This window comes from Ceratotherium simum, chromosome 7, assembly GCF_057802395.1.
Source record: "Ceratotherium simum simum isolate JZ-2026a chromosome 7, ASM5780239v1, whole genome shotgun sequence".
Taxonomy (NCBI): domain Eukaryota; kingdom Metazoa; phylum Chordata; class Mammalia; order Perissodactyla; family Rhinocerotidae; genus Ceratotherium; species Ceratotherium simum.
This window is the reverse complement of record NC_141906.1, coordinates 73,826,813-73,846,905: the sequence shown is the minus strand read 5'-3', so window position 1 is coordinate 73,846,905 and position 20,093 is coordinate 73,826,813. Positions and strand designations below refer to the sequence as shown.

The following is a 20,093-nucleotide window of genomic DNA, read 5'->3' as shown; positions in this document are numbered from 1 at the left end:
GAAGTCAAGTATTTTAAAGACAAAATTTCAAGCATAGTCATGATACCTATTACCAGCCTGTGAATCATAAATATTGTCAATAATGTTTAGTAAAATCAATCTCAGATCAGCCTATTATGTTCACGCATGTGTGTGTGTCACTGCCTGACCACGCAAGTAGTTTATTTTGAAACTAAAATTTATTTGTAATTTCCTACACACATATCATGGGGTGGGGCGTATTATCTGATTACAAAACACAAATGAACAAATATAATCCAAAGGCAAAGAGAAATGTTCAGATTCTCTGGTATTCTTTTGTATAATGTCTTTATAGCTATGACAAGAGTTCCTCACAATGTGGAAGATGATAATCTAGGTGATTCACTATGTTCTAACTTTATCTTTGTAGAATTAAAGATGAGCTGAGACCCTATACATAACGGTTAACATGTTATTCGACTTAGAGTAATCATTCCTAATATATCAAACCCTTTCTCCGAAGGCCCCAGCAAGTCATGGATCCTCATTTCCACACACACAATTACATTATTTATTTCCCACCACTGGCATGGTGTAATCATCTGAAAAAATGCTATTGGATACATGTACCCCCAGGAGGGAGTTCTTTTTGATCCTTAGACAAAAAAGAATAAAGAATTTGGAGTACTGGGATCAAGTGATGTAACTGATGTGAAAATGAACTCAGATACTGCTTTGGGGATAAAATTACAGAAGATTTGTTGACTCTTCTGAGACTTTTAGTTGGGCACTTAGGTTTAGGAAGAACTATAGGATTCATACGCCACCTCCTCCCACTCCTGCTCTGTCATAAATAACAGAAAATAACCTACTAGGAAGAGTCACTGCTCTACAACATCCAACAGTGGGTGTCAGCCTCCACCAGGCAGCCCTGGCCTTGTTCCTGCTCCACGAGACTCTGCTGCTTTAGCCCTAATGGAGCCCAGGCTGGTGGAGTAAAGACACATTGCTTACATTTGCCCTTCAAGTTATAGTTTGCTAGATGTTTATCCCAGAATTGCTAACAGTGCTGCAACATCTTACAGAGATTTCTACGAAAATTAAATTTTTGATTTTAGTTCCCTTGAATACTATGAAAATGCAAGGGGAGGTGGCCCAGAGTCAAATACCAGTGAGAGCTTCATACTGTTCTCAGATTTCACACCTCACTGAGGGTGGACATAGCTTATTTTACTGGGTCAAATTCATCAAATCAAGTTCCTGCTTTCTTTCCTTTTGAATTCTTCAAGAATTTCTGGTCTTAATGAAAACAGAAACTTGAGTATGGCCCCATGTTACCATCTAACAAGTCCAGACATGCCTCTGCTCACCTGCCCACAGATATACCCACAAAAACAGGAGGGGAAGAAAAGGTAAAAGGAATTGATATTTGTTGAATATTGATCTAGACATTTTGTAAACATTATCCCATTTGCTAATAACAACCAGTCGATAAGGTAAACAGTTAGCTCTATTTTACCCTTAAGATGACAGAGCTCAGAGTGACCTTGAAATTTGCTAAGGCCAAACAGCTGGTAATGGCAGAACCAAGAAGACAATCCAGGAATGCCTCACACCAGAGCCCATGCCTTGCTTACCCAAGAAGAAAGCAAGCAGGAAGATGGCTGCTTATATTTCGAGAGAGAGAAGAACTTTTAGTGTCTCCTGGGTGATTTAGCACACATCACTAAATTTGAAGAGCAAATACATATTTGGGGCCAAGACTCTACCCAGTAATATAGCCAGTGTACGTGGCTAGGGAAATATCCACTAATCTTTTTACCACTGACCTCTCCGAAAAATAATACACCAGACTCAAAATTTTGCATAGCTATTTAAGTGACTCTTGAGAAGAAGCCTCAGAAGTAAAGACTCCCTAGATTTAGGATCCCAGATTAGTGGGTTCCTTGTACTCCATCTCAAAGGACCTGCACACTGTAGAAAGGGGTTGAGAGGGTAAGGATCACATCCAAAGACACAACACTCTCAGGTGTCACTGCTGTCACAGGAAGAGATTCTTAAATGTCAGTGTGCTGAAAAACTTTCAGGGCACCCGCTAAAAGTGGGCCACCATCAAAGTTCAGATTCTGTAAATCTGGGGTGGGAAAAAGGAGTCTTTGATGTCAGTGAGCATTCCAGAGAGGTACATAATCAAGAAATCCTGGGCTAAGTGTAGAAAAATGCCATGACCCATTCTGCTCATCTGAGAGGCCTGTCCTGAAGGTCCAGGCCCACACCTCAAAAGACATCCTGATGAAGAAGGGAATAGGGAAGCCCAGTGACAAGAACAAGCATCTGAGAGGCGGTCTAAGACATGGACCATAAACATATGCTGTGTAGATACTGTCTCACCATAAACACCAGAATCAGCACCTTCACTAAGACCCGACAGGCAGAAGGGGAACTTCCGCTTCTATATGTGCCCCAGGTTTCATGTTGACCTTTTGTGCCTTTCCCTTCAGGAAAATGTCAGGAATTGCTGTTTCAGCTACAGGAAACATGATACAGTATTGCCCTGAGTGCATCTCTGTCTGGAAACAGGGCAACAATCAGACTACTCAGGTCTCAGATAGTGAGACCTGTTAGCATCTGGTCTCTGATCTGAAGCTGAAATGTGTATCTGGTGGAGGAGAGGGAGGGAGCCACCATCCTTTCTCTTTTTTTTTTTTTTTTTTTTTTTTTAAAGATTTTATTTATTCAGTTTTTTCCCCCCAAAGCCCCGTAGATAGTTGTATGTCATAGGTTCACATCCTTCTAGTTGCTGTACGTGGGACTCGGCCTCGCGTTGGACAGAGAAGTGGTGCCTCGCGGCGCACCCGGGATCCGAACCCGGGTCGCCAGCATCAGAGCGCGCGCACTTAACCGCTAAGCCACAGAGCCGGCCCTCCATCCTTTCTCTTTAAAGTGAAGGAAAACAAGTATTCAGGTGAGAGTCTCAGAAACAATACAATTACAGACTTGCCCCGGAAATCCCAGGCCTGGGAGACACAGAACAAATTATTGTTCCTGAAGTTATTGTTTGGATCACAGAGGTAGGTGCCTAATCAAGCTGATAAGTGACATAGACGCTAATTTACATGAATAATTATTCCATTTTCATTTATGGTCTCCAGAGCTCATGGTGTTTAGGAAAAGTTTTAAGTGTCCCAGATGGGACTATGTTCAATTATTTACAAGTGAATCTTGCAATCATGAACACTACAATATCATAGTCTCTCCTTCCCAAGACACCTGCAGGTGGAAAAACATTTGTACATGTGTACACAGTCCGAAGTGGATTCCAATCTTTATGATTATAACTGGACCTTTCGTGGTTATCTGTCTTGAGACTGACATGATTCATGATTCATGTTGCACATTCTCTAGTGGACCCTACTAATTTAATGGCTAAATATCTGCATGGAACAGATATGCAGAGAAATAGAGACTGAGAGAGAGAGAGCAAAAGAGATGGAGAGAGAAAGCATGCGTGCGTGGCTCTCATTTTGAAGGTATATTAAGATCCACTGCCACTACCTACTAGCTCTTGTGTGGCTTTTGGGCAAATTATCTCACCTCTTTAAGCCAAGATTTCCTCATCGTTAAGATAGATATAATTCTAAAAGTTGTTCTATCTGAATTTTAAAGGTTTTTAAAAGGTCAAATAAGAAATATACAGAGAAGTATTTTACAAAATATAAAGAGCTTCATATTAATGTGTTGATTGGAGAGAGGAAGAGGTTGAGGGGGCAGGAAAGATACAGTGAGGGAATCAGCCATGTGAACCACCTAACTCTTCTGATTCTATCCCACTCTTCAAGAGGAAGCCAGTATAACCTAAATATTACAGGAGGATGTTACCACACTCTTTTGTATATCAACACAATGGATTGTTGTGCATTCATTAAGATTATCATTTATAGAGTTTCTAACTGCTCATGCTGTTAGCTATGTGTAGTACAAACATTTTGATTGCAACTGTGTAGATTCATGTGGTGCATATAAACATACGTGCATAGAAATAGAGACTGGAATGTAACGTGCAAAAGGAGATTAGTTGTAATGGTAGGATAGAATGATATATGGATTTTTTTTCTAAATACTCTTACATGTGTTGTTTTCTTTTCTTTTCTTATTGATTTTTATTTTTTATTTTCTTTTCAATAATAATTTAACCCCTTTTAGTTTCTCACAATTTCGATCTCACTTTGCCTTTTTCAATAGAGATCTTTTCTTATCTTTGTCAGCTTTTACCTCATCAAAGAATAAAATGTTTTGCCTTTCTAAGATCACTGTGTTCAGCTCCTGCAGTTAGAGAGGTAGGAGGGAATCAAACTGCACTGTTATACAAGTCTGTGGTTAAAGATGATTTTGCCGGGGCCGGCCCAGTGGTGCAAGCGGTTAAGTGCGCGCGCTCCACTGCGGCGGCCCGGGGTTCGCTGGTTCGGATCCCGGGCGCGCACCAACACACTGCTTGGCAAGCCATGCTGTGGCGGCGTCCCATATAAAGTGGAGGAAGATGGGCACAGATGTTAGCCCAGGGCCGTCTTCCTCAGCAAAAAAAAGAGGAGGATTGGCGGATGTGAGCACAGGGCTGATCTCCTCACAAAAAAAAAAAAAAAAGATTATTTTGTCGCCATTGTGTCCTCAACTACATTTCATCTGGAGCAGTAGAGAAAGAACGAAAGAAAGCCAAGAGTTTCTCAACCCTCAAGAAAACCAAATAACAAGGGCAGGAAATCACAATAAAGAGGTTGGGAGTGGAGAGAGAAGACAAAGTAGATGAAATAAAGAAAGCATTTGCATTAATAACTGAGGAGAAGAGTCATCAAATTGAATAAAACATAAAGTGCTCTGGGGACTATTTAAATACTAAATCCATTATATATGGGGGTGGAGATGAAGAACATTAACAGCTAAGCCCTCCTTCCTACTTTTCTAACACCATAGCTCAGATCTTTGAGGCATTGCTTCAAATAACTCACAAGTGTACCCTCCTACTGCATTGTGGGAGCTGAGAAAGGTGGACACTAGGTCTCTAGTTAATGTCAGGACAGTGGAAATTAGTCTACTCAATCTATCTTGTCTCATGCATGGCAGGTACCATTTCAGGCACTTAGAAGATAACTACTGGGAAAAAATGCCTTCAAGGAGCTTATGGTCTAGGAAAAATACACATAGAAAGAAAATATTTTAACATTTATGACAAACAATTTTAGAAAGTATGCACAGGGTAGAGCAGAAGAACACCAAAAAGACATTTATTGTTATCTAATATATTTACAGAGATGTTGGTCTCTTTAAAAATACGTGACCTGAATGTGAGTGATTGAATGAATGAATGATTAGATTCCTTTCTCCAATAAAGAAAACATACAGACATTGTCTTGTCTTAGCAAGGGAGAAGTTACTGACTTGATTTCAGCTTTGGCCTGATTTCAGCTATGCAAACTCTAAACCCTGAATTTAAACATAGACCATCATCCCATTTCCTTTTCTACAGTGACTTAATTTCCCACACAATATCAAATAATAATAGCATTGAAAGTTACTGCTAGAGACAGTGAGAGAGATCAAATAAAACCATCTTATTTTAACTTAAGTCTCAAAAGAATGAAGTTACTTGCCCACTAACAAAAATGGCTAGTTAGTGGCAGGATGGGAACTAGAATCTAGGTGTTTTGTTTTTTTTTGTTTTTTTTACTACTTTATAGCATTCTTTGCATTGGTCCACACAGACTTTTCAAGAGGTTCCTCTTCAGTTCTTCTCATAATTTAACTATTGCAAAAAACTAATTCTATAGTGATACAATGGGAAAACTGGTAGAATTGCTAAGGGGCAGTAACAGATGTTATCTGTGAGAACAAAGGAAAGATATGCATGGAAATGTTTTACATTCTTCACAACTATTCATAGATGTATCTTAGAGGATATTATATTTCTAATGGCCCTAAAACTGTTCTGACCATTTAGGAATTGCTTAAGTAATGCAGGTAGTAATAAATCAATTCTTTGTTCTATAATTTTTCATCTTGCGTCTATTTCCCACTACATTGCTCAGGCTTTCTGCACTATCTTCAATTTCTTGATGACAAATGAGGTTGAGTACCTTTTCATATGTTTGGACCATTTGGATATTTTCTTTGTGACATGCCTGGTTTTGCATTTTCTCCATTTTTCTACTGGGCAATTTTTCTTTCTCATACTTATTTATAGACTTTCTTTATTTATTCTGGATACTAGTCCCTTGTCAGAGTTGTATATTTCAAATATCTGCTCCTTATTCGACCATAGGCTTCTTTTTGTGGCAGAAATACAACCAATGGCTCTCTAGGGAGTAAAAGTGTGAATTCTTCTGCAAGTCATGAAGGGACATCCTTACTATACAGTCCACTGATGTGGGAACAGAATTCTGCTGTGATCTTATCAGAAGGAAATAACAAAGTACGTCACATAGTAGTCTAACATAAAGCTGAATTTATTACTAGGCTGGTAAAGAAAAGCTATATCACTAACGTTTGAGTTCTTAGATCCCTCTGAGGAGAAATTGAAAGGACTATATATAGGCCAAAAGAAAGAAATACATCAAATTAGGCAAAATCTGAATTCTGGTCTCTTATTGCCACATGAAGTGGATTATTAACTCATTTTGTAAATGTTTGCCTTCAATTTTTTCTCCCCAATTCTGAAAAGCCTTGTGTCAGGATTGGAGTGGATTATGTAGATTCCACTGGACCTGGAGTCATTCAATGGATACACTTATATATGTGTTTAAAGTTTGGTAATTCTTTTTTTAACACCTTTTTTAGTTATTATTGCAAAATACTACACCAATGGTGAAACATTGCTTCATGATGCTGGGTGTTCTTCCTCAGCAATCAATCTTCTTGGTGGAGCACAGATGACAGAAGCTAGGGTTCCTCATCAGAAGGTAAGGAGCTACTTCTGAGTAGACAGTAGTAAGAAAAGGTCTGCTATCTGACAGGTCATAGTGTATCATGTTTGCATTTTTTATTCATCTCAAAGTATTTTCTAGTTTCTTTTGGCTTCTTCTTTGACCTATTGGTTTTTTAGGAGTGTGTTGTTTAATTTCCACATATTTGTAATTTTTCCACATATTTGTGAACAATTTTCCTCCTGTTATTCATTTTTAACTTTATTATATGGTGGCTGGAGAAGACACTTTGTATGATTTCAATCTTTTGAAATTTATTGAGACTCGTTTTGTGACCTAACATATGGTCTATCCTGGAAAATTTTCCATGTGCACTTCAGAAAAATGTGTATTCAGCTGTGGTTGAGTAGATTGTTCTCTATAGTCTCTTAAAGGTCTAGTTGGTTTGTAATGAAGTTCATTCCTCTACTACTTTCAAGACATTCTAGCTATTATTAAAAGTGGGGTATTGAAGTCTCCAACTACTATAATAGAACCGTCTTAGTTTCCAAATCAGTCAATGTTTGCTTCACATATTTGGGGGCTCTGTTGTTTGGTTGTACATGTTTGCAATTGTTATACATTCATGTTGAATTGACCCTTTTATTGATATATTATGTCTTCTTTGTCTCTTGTAATAGACTTTAACTTAAAGTTTATTTTGTCTGATATTTGTAGAGCCACCTGAAAACTCTTTTGATTACTATTTGCCTGGAGTATATTTTCCCATGCTTTACTTTCAACCTATTTGTATTCTTGGATCTAAAAATGAGTCTCTTGTGCACATCACAGTGTTGGATCATGTTCTTTTTTTTTAATCTATTTTATCAATCTCTACCTTTTGATTGTAATTTTAATCCATTTATATTTAAATTCATTACTGATAAGAAAGGAATTACTTCCATCATTTACAATTTTATTTCTGTATGTCTTATGCTTTTTTCTGTTCCTCATTTCCTCAGTTACTGCCTTTTTTGAATTTAGTTGATTTATTGCAGGGTTTATTTTGATTGCCTTCTCATTTGTATATGTATATATCATTTATTATATATGATATATATAGATGATATACATATGTTTATATATTTTCTTGATGGTTATCATGGGATACAAATTAACAACATAACTGTAACATTAAATATATAACAATCTAGGTTGAATTGATATCAACTTACCTGCATATAGCATACAAATATTCTGCTGCTGTACACCTCCAGCTCTGTCTCTTTATGTTTTGTCACAAATCACAATTTTAAACATGGTGTGCCCAATACCATAGATTTATAATTATTTTTATGCATTTCTCTTTTAAATCATTTAGGAAATAAAAAGTGAGGTTAAAAACAAATACAGTAATATTCATTTTTATATTTACATATTTACCTAAGTAGTTATTTTTTTTTTTTAGTTATGTATATAGTTCTTTACTGGAGAACTCTATTTATTCACTCAGTTTTGAATTAATGTGTAGTGTCCTTTCATTTCACTCTGAAGGACTCTCTTTAGCATTTTTTGTAGGACGTATCTACTGGTAACAAATTCCCTCAGCTTTTGTTTATCTGGAAATGTCTTAATTTCTAGTTTATTTTTGAAGGAGAGTTTTGCCAGATATACCATTCTAGGTTTATAGCTTTTTCTCCCTCAGAACTTTAAATATGCCATTCCACTGCCTTCTAGCCTCCATGTTTTCTAATGAAAATGGCCATTAATCTCATTGAGAATCTTTTGTATGTGGCTAGTTGTTTCTCTCTTGCTGCCTTCAAAATTCTTGGCTTTGTCTTTGTTGATTACAATTTTTCTTGCTATGAATCTCTTTAAATTTATCCTACTTAAAGTTCATTGAGGCTCTCAGATGTGTACATTCATGTCTTTCAACAATTTAGAAGAAAATAGTTTTCAGCTATTTCTTCAAGTAATCTTTCTGTCCCTTTCTCTTTCTATTCTCCTTCTAGGACTCCCATAAGGCATATACTGGTTCTTTTGATGGTGTCCCACAGGTCACTAAGGCTGTGCTTCGGTGTTTTTCATCCTTGTTTTCTTTATGCTGCTCAGTAATTTTAATTTTTTACCTTCAAGTTCATAGATTCCATCTTCTGCATTCTCAAATCCACTATTGAAACCCTCTAGTGAGATTTTTCATTTCAGTTATTGTTATAATTTGTATCTCTTTACCAATACTCTTTACTTGTTCAACCATCATTCTCCTGGTTTCCTTTACCTTGTTATTCATATTTTTCTTTATTTGTTTGAGCATATTTAAGACAGTTGACTTAAAGTCATTTTCTAGTAAATCCAATGTCTGCAGTTCCTCAGAGACAGTTTCAGTTAATTTCTTCTGTGAATGGGTAATACTTTCTTGTTTCTTTGCATGCTTCATAATTTTTTGTTGAAAACTGGATATTTTGAATATTATAATATGGCACCTCTTGAAATAAGATACTTCCCCTTTGCAGGTATCTTTTTGTTGCTTGCCGTGAGCTGTAGCTTCTTATTTTCTTAGCAACTTTTCTAAACTATGTTTTTAAAGTCTATATTCTTTGTCATGTGTGGTCATTGAAGTCTCTATTCCTTTTGCTTGTGTTTTCTAGTGTTTTAACAGAAATTCCCTTGAACACCAGGAGCCGAAACCAGATACACAGATAGATACATATATAGATAGATAGATAGATAGATAGATAGATAGATAGATAGATAGATATACAGAGAAAGAGAGAGTGAGAGAGAGAGAAAATAAACTAAAAAAAAAAAAAAAAACACCTTCCAGGCTTTGTAAATTGGCTCTGTGCTGGAACACTACAACTCTGCCTTAGCCTTCACTTCCTACTTGCACTGAGCCTAGAGATTAGCAAGAGGTGAAAGCTTAGAGTCTCCTCAGGTCTTTTCTTAGCATGAGTCCTGCCCTGGACGCCAGCATGGATTTCTAAATTTCCCTCATACGTGTGTGTAACATGCCATCAAGTTGGCTCTGACACTTGGTGACTCTAAGAATGAGTGATGTCCACAATGTCCTGTGCTCAATAGCCCTACTCAGCTCCTGTAGACTCATGCCTATAGCTTCCTTTGTGGAGTTAATTCCTCTCATATTTGGTCTTCGTCTTTTCCTGCTGCCTTCTAATTTTCCCAGCATTATTGCCTTTTCCAAAGAATCCTGTCTTTCCCTGATGTGCCCAAAGTATGACAGCCTCGGTTTTATCATTTTTGCTTCCAATGAGAATTCAGACTTAATTTGCTCTAGGACCCACTTGTTCATCTCTCTGGCAGTCGAGGGTATTTGTAGAGCTCTCCTCCCTCATATATGGGCACTTTTGAATGCCTTAATTTCCCCAAGTAATTCTCTTCCTAGCATTTACACCTAGGCTTTCAGTGTTTCATGGTTTGCCCCAACTATCATCTTTTGCCCCATGTGGCTGCGAGTTGTTCATTTGCCCTACAATTTTTTCAAGGAATGCCTGCTGCTTTTCTCCTCTGAGTGAGGTCTGCATTGGGTAAAACAAAGACAAGCACCTTGAATCATCAGTCCTTCAGGTCACCACCAGAGGTTAGGACAGACAAACACAGGTCTTTGAGAATAAAGTCAGATCCGCTTTTTCAGGATCAGGGACTGGGGCTCCACACTGGGAACAAGGGCTCTCATCTTCAAGTCCACCACTGAACCAAGAAGGGAGATGGAGCAAAGGCAAGTAAAAATGTCACAAAAGTTTATTATTTTTAAATTGTTTCTTGATTCAGCATTCACTTGGTTGTTGCAAACCTTTGACTGTTTACCAGAGTTCTGCCAAAATTGCTTCTGACAGGTTTTGTTGATTTTTCCATATTTCTGTGGAGAGATGAGTTCTTGGAGCTAACTACTCTACCATTTTTACTGACATCGTTCCCATTTGGGTCTTTTTAGTACCCTTTATTTTTCTCTTCTTAACACTTATTTTTTTCTTTATAACTTTTATAAGAGCTGTTTTAAAGTTCTGCTTTGCTAATACCATCAGCTCTGTTATTTCTGTGTCTGTTTCTATTAACTCATTTTGAGAGTTAGAAACGTTAACTTGCTTTTGAGACACAATGTGCTGCTCCTTACAGGTCTACTAATTTTCTATTTTATGCAAATATTGCTAATACTACATCATTGCATATTTGGGTTGTATTGTCTTTAATAAGTGTTGAAATTTATTTTGTGAGACAATTTAGTTATTTGTTGATCAGGTCAAGCCTTTTCAGGCTTTATTATATATCCTTTTAATAAAGGCAGGTCTGGGATAGTCTTGACTCTAATATTAAGTCATGACACTTTTTGTTTCTGGTGAGGAAGATAGGCCCTAAGCTGACATCTGTTGCCAATCTTCCTCTTTTTGCTTGAGGAAGATTGTCCCTGAGCTAACATGTGTGCCAGTCTTCCTCCACTTTGTATGTGGGAAACTACCAGAGCATGGCTTGATGAGCGATGTGTAGGTTCACATCCAGGATCTGAACCTGCGAACCCTGGGCTGCCGAAGCTGAGCATGCGAACTTAACCACTACACTACTGGTCCAGCCCCTAGTCATGACACTTTTGATTCTCCTAATTGTTCAAAAAGATCCCTCTTTGGCTGGATGTAATTGGAACATCTACCAGATCTCTGTGAGCTCTGAGAAGTGTTCCCCTTATAGCTTCCCGGCAATTATTATTTTCTTGATCTTGTCAAGTTTCTCCCTATACGCAGGCCTTCAGTCAAACACTCAGGTAATTCCTATGAAGATTTATGGAGTCCTTTCTGTCTGCATAACACCCCTCCTCTGTGGTGCGGTATACCAAATATTCTAAGGGCCTTTACCTCTCCAGACTCTGATATCTGTCTCCTCAACACGGTAAGACTACTGAGCGCTGCTCAGGATTCTCTTCTCTGAATTATGGTCTGGAAATTACCCACAGAGAGAAAGTCAGGGTGATTATAAGGCTCATCTCATTTATTTCTCTTCTACTGGGGATCATACTCCTGGGATATCTATTGTCCAAAGTCTCAAAACAGTTTTTTAAAATATTTTCTGTATTTCTAAAATATTTCCTGTTTATGGCAAGAACTTAACTCTGATCCAGTTATTCTATCATAGGCAGTGTGCAAGTTTCCCATTTATTAGAATTTTGTATTCTTTCAACTCAGTAACTATTCAGAGAAGTCTGGGTTTTTTAAATGTCTAAAATATAAGGTTTGCTGTACTTAAACTGCACTTAACAATTTCAATTTTATTGTACTGTAGTTAATGGTACTTCTGCTGCTTTGAATTTATTGACTTTGTCCTCTAGAAAATTATGTAATCAGTTTTTATATATCATGTATAGAAACAAAGAGGTATTCTCAGGAGAGTAGAAATTAAAAAAAATATATATTAATTACATTTAAATTTTATTAATTGTACTTTTGTAAAAAAGACAGAGATTATTATAATTCTGAAACTCTGATTTGCTCAGCACATGTCTCTCAATGTCCTCCAAATTTAAACTGGGATGTATGCAAAGAGAATATCCAAGATACAAGTGTTCTTGAGCCGTAGCTAGGATGTTGTCCACAAGTCACTAGGTAGGCTCTCAACCTGGTGAACTATTCTATTCTATGTGTCAGTTACAAATAAAATTAGTAAAAATTAGTAAACTCTGCAAGAAATTAGATTTGTTTCTATTTGTCATTACTGCTCAAATGATAGTGGCAGCCTGGAACACTGGGTTTAAAAGAGTTTTGAGGCTACATCTGGATGTATTGGAGTACCATGATATAAAAGTGATTTCTTTCACAGGTATGCATAACAAAGGAAATGTATAAATACCACCTATCTATTCTCCCTGTCTCAGCCTGTTTCTTGCTCCCTGTCTCTTAATTTTCTGAAGTCATCTTCTAAACAGGGGTAAATAATATCTTTTTTTTAAGTAGGAAATGATTCTAAGCTTAACTTAAGTCATCAGTAGTGCGGGAGAGGCATCCATGAGGGAGAAATAACCCAAAGAGATATAAATACTTTACATAAAAACACTACTTTCCTCTTTCTTTCAAAAGCTCTGCCTACTAGCATCTTTGAGTAACCGTTATATAAATTCTATGTAAATTGGTTCTATTTCTTTGGGGGAAGAGAAAGGAATTAGAGGTGATTTTTTACAACTTGATGAGAAAACTTTGCTTACCATGAATACTTGGAATGATTGTTTTTTCTAATAATGAAATTGTGTAAGTATCTCTACTACCATATTTATCTTTGTTTTGGCTGCTTGGAAACAGACAGATGTAAGGCTCAAACATTGCAACTATTCAGGCTTTTATGATTCAATTATGTTTTTTCTTTTCAATGGTCATTTTTATTATAAATTTCCTAATTTCTAAACTTTTATTTTAATCTTATCAAAATTTATCATCTTCAGGCTTCACACGTTGAATTCAGCAGCAAGTCTTATTGATTCAAGGTCAGAAATGTGTCTTGACTCTATCCATTCTTTTCCATCTCTATTCCCACTGCTCTAACTAAAATTACATCTTACCTGCCAAGATAATTTCAATAGACTCAGAGTGTTCTCTGAGTATCCACTCTGGTCAATAGATCCTCCTTCCCTATCAAACCCTCCTCCAACATACACATACACAAACACGCACACACATAAACACACACACACACCTGTATCTTTTCTTATCAATAACCAGAAGACATTTTTCAAATGTAAAACAGATTACATCATTGCTTTAGAAACACACCAGCGGCTTCTCTTTGTACCGAGAGTAAGATTCCAACCCCTTACATTACCTGGCGTTTGCCTACTTATCTAACCTCCTTTGGTACCTCTTTCCCCTCTTTCACTGTTCTTCAGACATACTGCCTTCTCTGTTTTTTCAATATGGCCAGGATTTTTCCAGCTTTGGTACTTTGTACTTCCTTCTGCCCTTCTGCTTTTGTATAACTGTACTCTTGTCATTTAGGTTTCATTCAAATGTCTCTTCTTCAAGGAGCTCTATCGAGAGTTGTCTTTATCCCATTGACAGTTGTATGCCTCACTTTTTTCAAAGCATTTATCTCTAACTATAATTATCCTGTTTATTCGTTTAATTACTTCTGTATTATCTGCCACTCCTCCACTCACCAAAAGTAAGTAGAGACCTTATCTCCTTATCTATTATATTCACCATAATATTCCAGCACTTAGAACATCACCTAAAACATAGTGTCCATGATAAGCATATGTTAAGTAAATGAATTAATTAACATATTGCATTCTCCACACAGTGCACTATCTTGGTTGATAGTGTAAGAATTTATTCTTGAAAACTATAAACTTTTTCATTATGTTCAATTCCAAATATTTTATAAAGAGGAATGTAAGACACCTACTTAATGGCCTAAAGAGAAAATACTAACTCAAAAGAATTAAATAGAAAGTTATAAAATACTGCACATACACTGGTCACAAGGGATGAAAAACGATATTTAGATTAGTCTGTATAAATAACATCTCCACATTAGATATTCTAAGTTTTCTCCTTGGATCACCAAAGGCCAAATACTGGACCATATTAGCTTAGCTCATTGCTGGATCTTATTGAATTCCACTTTGATATAACATTGGCCTTTAATAAGCCCTTTAAAAGAAATGATAGAAAAAATCTTCGACAATTCTTTATTGTAAAGTTGTCATGATTTCCATATCACTGCTCAATATTTTCTATGGAAATTTCCATAAGAGAAATCTCTTTTGGATAGACATACATAGGAAGAGAGACTTTGGCTCACCAAATAATTCAGTGGGTTTTTTTCTGACTGTAGAGCACATCATGATTTTGTTTTCTTTTTGCTTAGATTCAGGAAACTAAAGTAAAAATTGATGTCGAACCTCAACAATGGTATTAAACTTTAAATTTAAAATATTTGCTACTTCTTACTTTCATAGTTGATGCTTTACATTTTATTAATCTTATTATGTGTGAATATATTTAGTAATCTGAATATTTATACGCATATATATTTAGAATTATATATGTATAATTTCACCTCACTTCATATTACTTGTAAAGAGTTAAAGTATAAATACATACTTACTTACATATGATTGTAAACATATAAATAATCTTAATAAAGAACATATTCATTGTGAAAATGCTTTTCTTCTTAAGAGTTTCATCAGTGCATTTTTCACTTCCTTGTTCCTGAGACTATATATCAAGGGATTCAACATGGGGATCACGATGCTGTAAAATACCGAGGATACTTTCTCCTGAGTGAGTGAACTGCTGGAAGCAGGTTTGAGATACATGGACATGAGAGACCCATAAAACAGAAGAACAGCTGTCAAGTGGGAGCTGCAGGTGCTGAAGGCTTTGGACCTGCCCTCTTTAGAACGGATGTGGAGGATGCTGGAGAGGATAAAAGCGTATGAAATGATGATTGTCAGGCTGGTGGCCACCATGTTAAATCCACCAATGACAAAAATCAAAAGCTCATCAACATAAGTGTTGGAACAGGAGAGTTTAATAAGAGGGACAATGTCACAGAAGTAATGTTTAATGACGTTTGAGCCACAGAAAGTCAACCTTAAGATACAACCTCCATGAATAACAGCATCGGTAAAGCCTACTGAGAAGACAGCAGCCACCAGCAGAGAACAGACCCTAGGGGACATGATGACATTGTAGAGCAGGGGGCTGCAGATGGCCACATAGCGATCATAGGCCATTGCTGCCAACATGTAGCACTCAGAAATGACAAAAATACAGAAGAAAAACAACTGACTCATGCATCCAGAATAAGAGATAGCTTTGTCTCTGCATAAAAACCCTGCCAGCATTTTGGGGGTTATGACAGAAGAAGAGCAGAAATCTACAAAAGACAAACCACTGAGGAAATAGTACATGGGGGTGTGAAGTTGAGAACTCAACCCAATTATGGAGATCATGCCCAGGTTCCCCACCACAGTAGCCATATAAATCCCTAAGAAGAGGCAGAAAAGGGGCAACAGAAGCTCTGGTTGGTCAGTCAATCCTGAAAGAAGAAACTCGGTCACTGTGGATTGATTTCTTCTATCCATTCTCCTCTGAGAAATCTGTGGAGATGAAAGGAAAGAGTCAGATTAGACAGGCAGAATCCCAGCTTGTCTGCAACTCCCCAAGCCCAGTATCCCTACCTATGAAAACACTCAACCTAGTTATCTTATCCCCTTGGCACTAAACCTGTGCCTCCATTGATGTGCAGGGCCTCAGACCCACCAAGAAATCAGCACTCAGATAAAAAAGAGTGAGTAAACATCTATCTACCTATAGATTCTAGGAACCCTAAATAAACTTTCACATCCCCTCCAGTGTCTCAAATTTTTGAACAAAGTATAAAACCGTTAACTCCAGAGTTAGATATAAGTGTAATGCTAAAGACCTTGGATGAGGTTTTCTAAAGCAAATCAGTTGAAGATGTGCATAAAGAAGAGGCTGAGCTGATAAAATACTTTTCCTAATGACACATTTGCCTAGGGCTGAGCCTGCCTCCAGGATTTCCTACAGAGAAGGCATCTATCGTTAAGGTCAATGATGATTTCCATGTCAAGGTTTCCAAGGGTGTTCAGCAGAATATTAATTTCAGGGATGTGATAATAGATGTAAGTGAAATAAGTATCCTAGCATCATATGATTTCAGACATGCAGAGTTACACAAAGTTAAACAGGTTTCTTAACTGAAAGATATATCAGAATCTCCTAGACTGCTATATAACACACAATATTTTCCAAAATTATTTGATGTTAGACTCCTCCTCCCATTTTCTTTTTTTTGGTCGGGAAGATTGGCCCTCAGCTGACATCTATTGCCAATCTTCCTCTTTTTTTGCTTGAGGAAGATTGCTGCTGAGCCAACATCTGTGTCAATCTTCCTCTATTTTTTGTACGTGGAACGCTACCACAGCATGGCTTGATGAGTGGTGTGTAAGTCCGCACCCAGAATCTGAACCGGCAACCCTGGGCCGCCAAAGCAGAGTGTGCAAACTTAACCACTATGCAACTGGGCTGGCCTCTCCTCCTCCCTTTTTTTTTAAAAAAAATGCAGGGTAACACTATGTGGCTCAGAACATTTTAGAAAACTCTTTTCATTCGTGTGTTTGTTCTCATTTAATCTAATCATAAGCTGATTTCCAGGGGGGAAGCTTATTCTTACACCTCAGTAAAGCTGGATGATGGTAGAGGAGCAGACCTCCCAAAACTCTTTCTGCCGTCTGAGTCTCTGGCTGTGCTCTGGGCTAAGCCTCCCTCTCTCACCAAGGCCATTGAGTACAACTTAATGCACCACTGCTAGTGCTGCCATATTTGGCCATGCAAGCCCCCAGGTACTTGTGTTTCCACTGGAGGCTCCCATGCAGTGCTTCTGTCTCCCACCCACACTTCTCTCAGAAGGGGGCGAAGATGGCGTGTGTTTTGGAGTTGCCTGTTCTGGGGTCAACTGAGGCCTCATCTCTGAAAAAGACCATTTTTCCTATGTGTTGGGCTACTCATAGAGACGTCTCTAAACTTTCATGTTTACCCAGAGATTATACTGAGTCCAGATCAAACATCTGGTTTCACATTTTCTCAACCTGCCCAGCTCAGGATCGACCTCTCTCCCTGGCTCTTCAAGAAACTATTCATGTCTTCTTACTTCTAACTTCCAACATATTATTGCCATATTAAGACAAGGCACTTCCTTTGGCCACTTGCATTCCCAACTATGCAGGTGCCGCCTCCTGATTTCCCAACTCAATTTAAAACAAAGAAGCTTCGTAATACTGAACAGCTATTCTCTGGCAGGTTTCCAAATTCTACAGAACATCTGAATTTTGTATCTGTTCTTTTCTCCAGTCCTGAGGGATGGAGATAGGGGAATCACGTGCAAAAGAGAGATTGTCCAATTGCCCTTGCCCTGTTGCTAAAATACCTGGGAGTTGTCCTTTCCCTTCACCCCTTACCAATTAGCATACACGGCTATAGTCTAGTCACAGAGACTACACAGAGATAAATATCAAAGGAATGTTCAAGAAGACCCATATACTCAGTTTTTTGCTTTTAACCTCTTTTCATGTGTGCCTTCAAACTGTCCTAAGTGTCACAAACACAATAACCACTCTCATCGTCTATCTAATTTGCCCACATTTCTCCTAATTCCTACTGGGCTCTCTTTCCACGTAAAATGTCTTCCTCCTGCCCATGTTCCTTGTTCTGTTTCAGTTCCCTGCACCCTTCTGCCCTGTATTCAAGCCAGTTAGGTTTCTCTATTCTATTTTTCTTTCTTCCCAAACATTTCTCTGCTTTAGGTCTTTGCCCCTCAACATGTAGCCCACAGACCCAGCACCAGCATCATTTGGGAATTTGTTAAAATGCACAATCTCAGAAACTAACTCACACCAACTGAATCAGGCTCTACATTTTAGCAAGATCTCCACATGATGCGTGTGCACCTTAAAGTTTGAGAGGCACTATTTTAGGGTTTTCTCTCCTAGAGCTGAAATCATCTTTCTTCATTCTTGTTTTCTCCTCTAAACTCTCTCTCGGCTTCTTCTCTGTGCCCTAGAAGCGTTACATGATCATGTAAAGCCCATCTTTGAAAGCATCTTCTCAAGAAGAGCCTTCTTGGATGAAGGATAAAACTGTACAATTTCACATTTCAGTACTTTGCCACCCACGCGTAGACTCAGAGATTCCATGGCAGTGTGATGTGCACACCCAACAGCTTATTACAGCACATTGTATTACACTTTGTGTTGCAGGAAGAAATGTTATACAAATTACATCTTAATCCGCATAAAAATGAGCCATGCTAACCGGTAACTACTTTATTTAACTATTTACTAAACAGTAAGTTCCACTAGGCTAATGCTAAAATTTCTTACGTTATGTGTTTGATCACTCTCCAATATAATCTGCTACACTGGCTCAGATCTGACTCAGACCTCATGTAATTTTAGCAATTCAAAAGCAATTTAGAAATTTAAAAGGTGTTTTTATACATGCACCACACAGTACTATTAAAACTATGACAATTGAAAATATTTTACAAAGGTGGAGTCTAGATCAGCATTGCCCAGTAGAAATATAATGTAGTCATATGGGAAATTTAAAATGTTCTGGAAGCCCATTTTTAAAAGGTAAAAACAAACAGTTGAAGTCAATTTTAAGTCTATAGTTTATTCATCTTGGTATATCTAAAATTTTGTCATTTCAACATGTAATGATATCAAAATTCTAATGAAGTATTTTATGGGTTTTTTTTGTACAAATCTTTGAAATACGTAGTGTATTTTATACTTACAGCACATGTCAAATCAAACTAGCCACATGTGAAATGCTCAGTGGTCAAGTGTGGCTGGTGGCTACAGTATTGGACAGCACAGGTCCAGAATGAAATTATTTTTCTAAATCTGACTTAATTATCAAATCTCAGTTGCTCCTTTTTAAAGAAGGAAATCATTAATGCAGAAGTGGCAGAAAGAGCACTGAACCAGGAGTCAGAAGATTTAGTTTCAACCCCAGCTCTAAATCTTAAGGAGTAACATTTGACTCATCATAGAGTCTCTCTGATTTTTATGTTTCAATCTTCAAAAAGTGATAAATACTTCAAAGGATTTTTGTGCAAATTAAGACAATAAATATGAATACGTTTGTGTATTGTAAGGTCTGTTTAAATTTATTTGTAGTATTATAATTCCTATGTTAGAGGCTGGTGATTTCACAGATTAATTCACAGATTAGACACTAGGGTACTCAGATAAAGTGAGTGGACAATGCACAACTGAGTCTAAGATGGATGCCCACGGCCTCTTCCCTCCACTCCTGTGGCTCAGTGACCTGCAAACATCAAAAACTCTAGAGCTCATGTGGACAATCAGGAGTTGATTTTAGAACATGTTTTTTACTTATACAATATGAACACCATAACTATGAAACTTACCTTCTCCTCTGAAACTCTAGCTGAGTATCCCTTCTCCTATCCTCGTCACTTGAGGAGTAAAGATGGGTTAATTGTGCCTTTTCATTCTCAAGATAACAAGAAGCAAGTCTAAGTGAATCCATGACTTTTATTCTCAGTTCAAGTATTTTATGTCTGGAAATACAAAGATGAGTAGTCCCCAAGAGTTTCTCCTCTCTGAGGTTTAGCAGCCTGTGTATTTGTAAGAACAGTCCCTGAGCTGGCCTATCACACTCTTCTTACATAAGGAAATCTAAC

At 37.5% G+C, this 20,093-nt stretch overlaps 1 protein-coding gene across 1 annotated transcript; it reads right to left on the bottom strand.

Moving 5' to 3' along the window:
- Positions 1-15,003: 15,003 nt before the first annotated feature.
- Positions 15,004-15,945, bottom strand: LOC101404188 (olfactory receptor 8D4). The gene has a single exon (XM_004427462.2). It carries the CDS (start codon positions 15,940-15,942, stop codon positions 15,004-15,006), a length of 939 nt encoding a protein of 312 aa, XP_004427519.2. The 5' UTR covers positions 15,943-15,945.
- Positions 15,946-20,093: the final 4,148 nt, after the last annotated feature.

Bases quoted from the DNA above. Each gene is read 5' to 3' on its own strand.
- LOC101404188 (XM_004427462.2), bottom strand. From the start codon at position 15,942: ATGGATAGAAGAAATCAATCCACAGTGACCGAGTTTCTTCTTTCAGGA.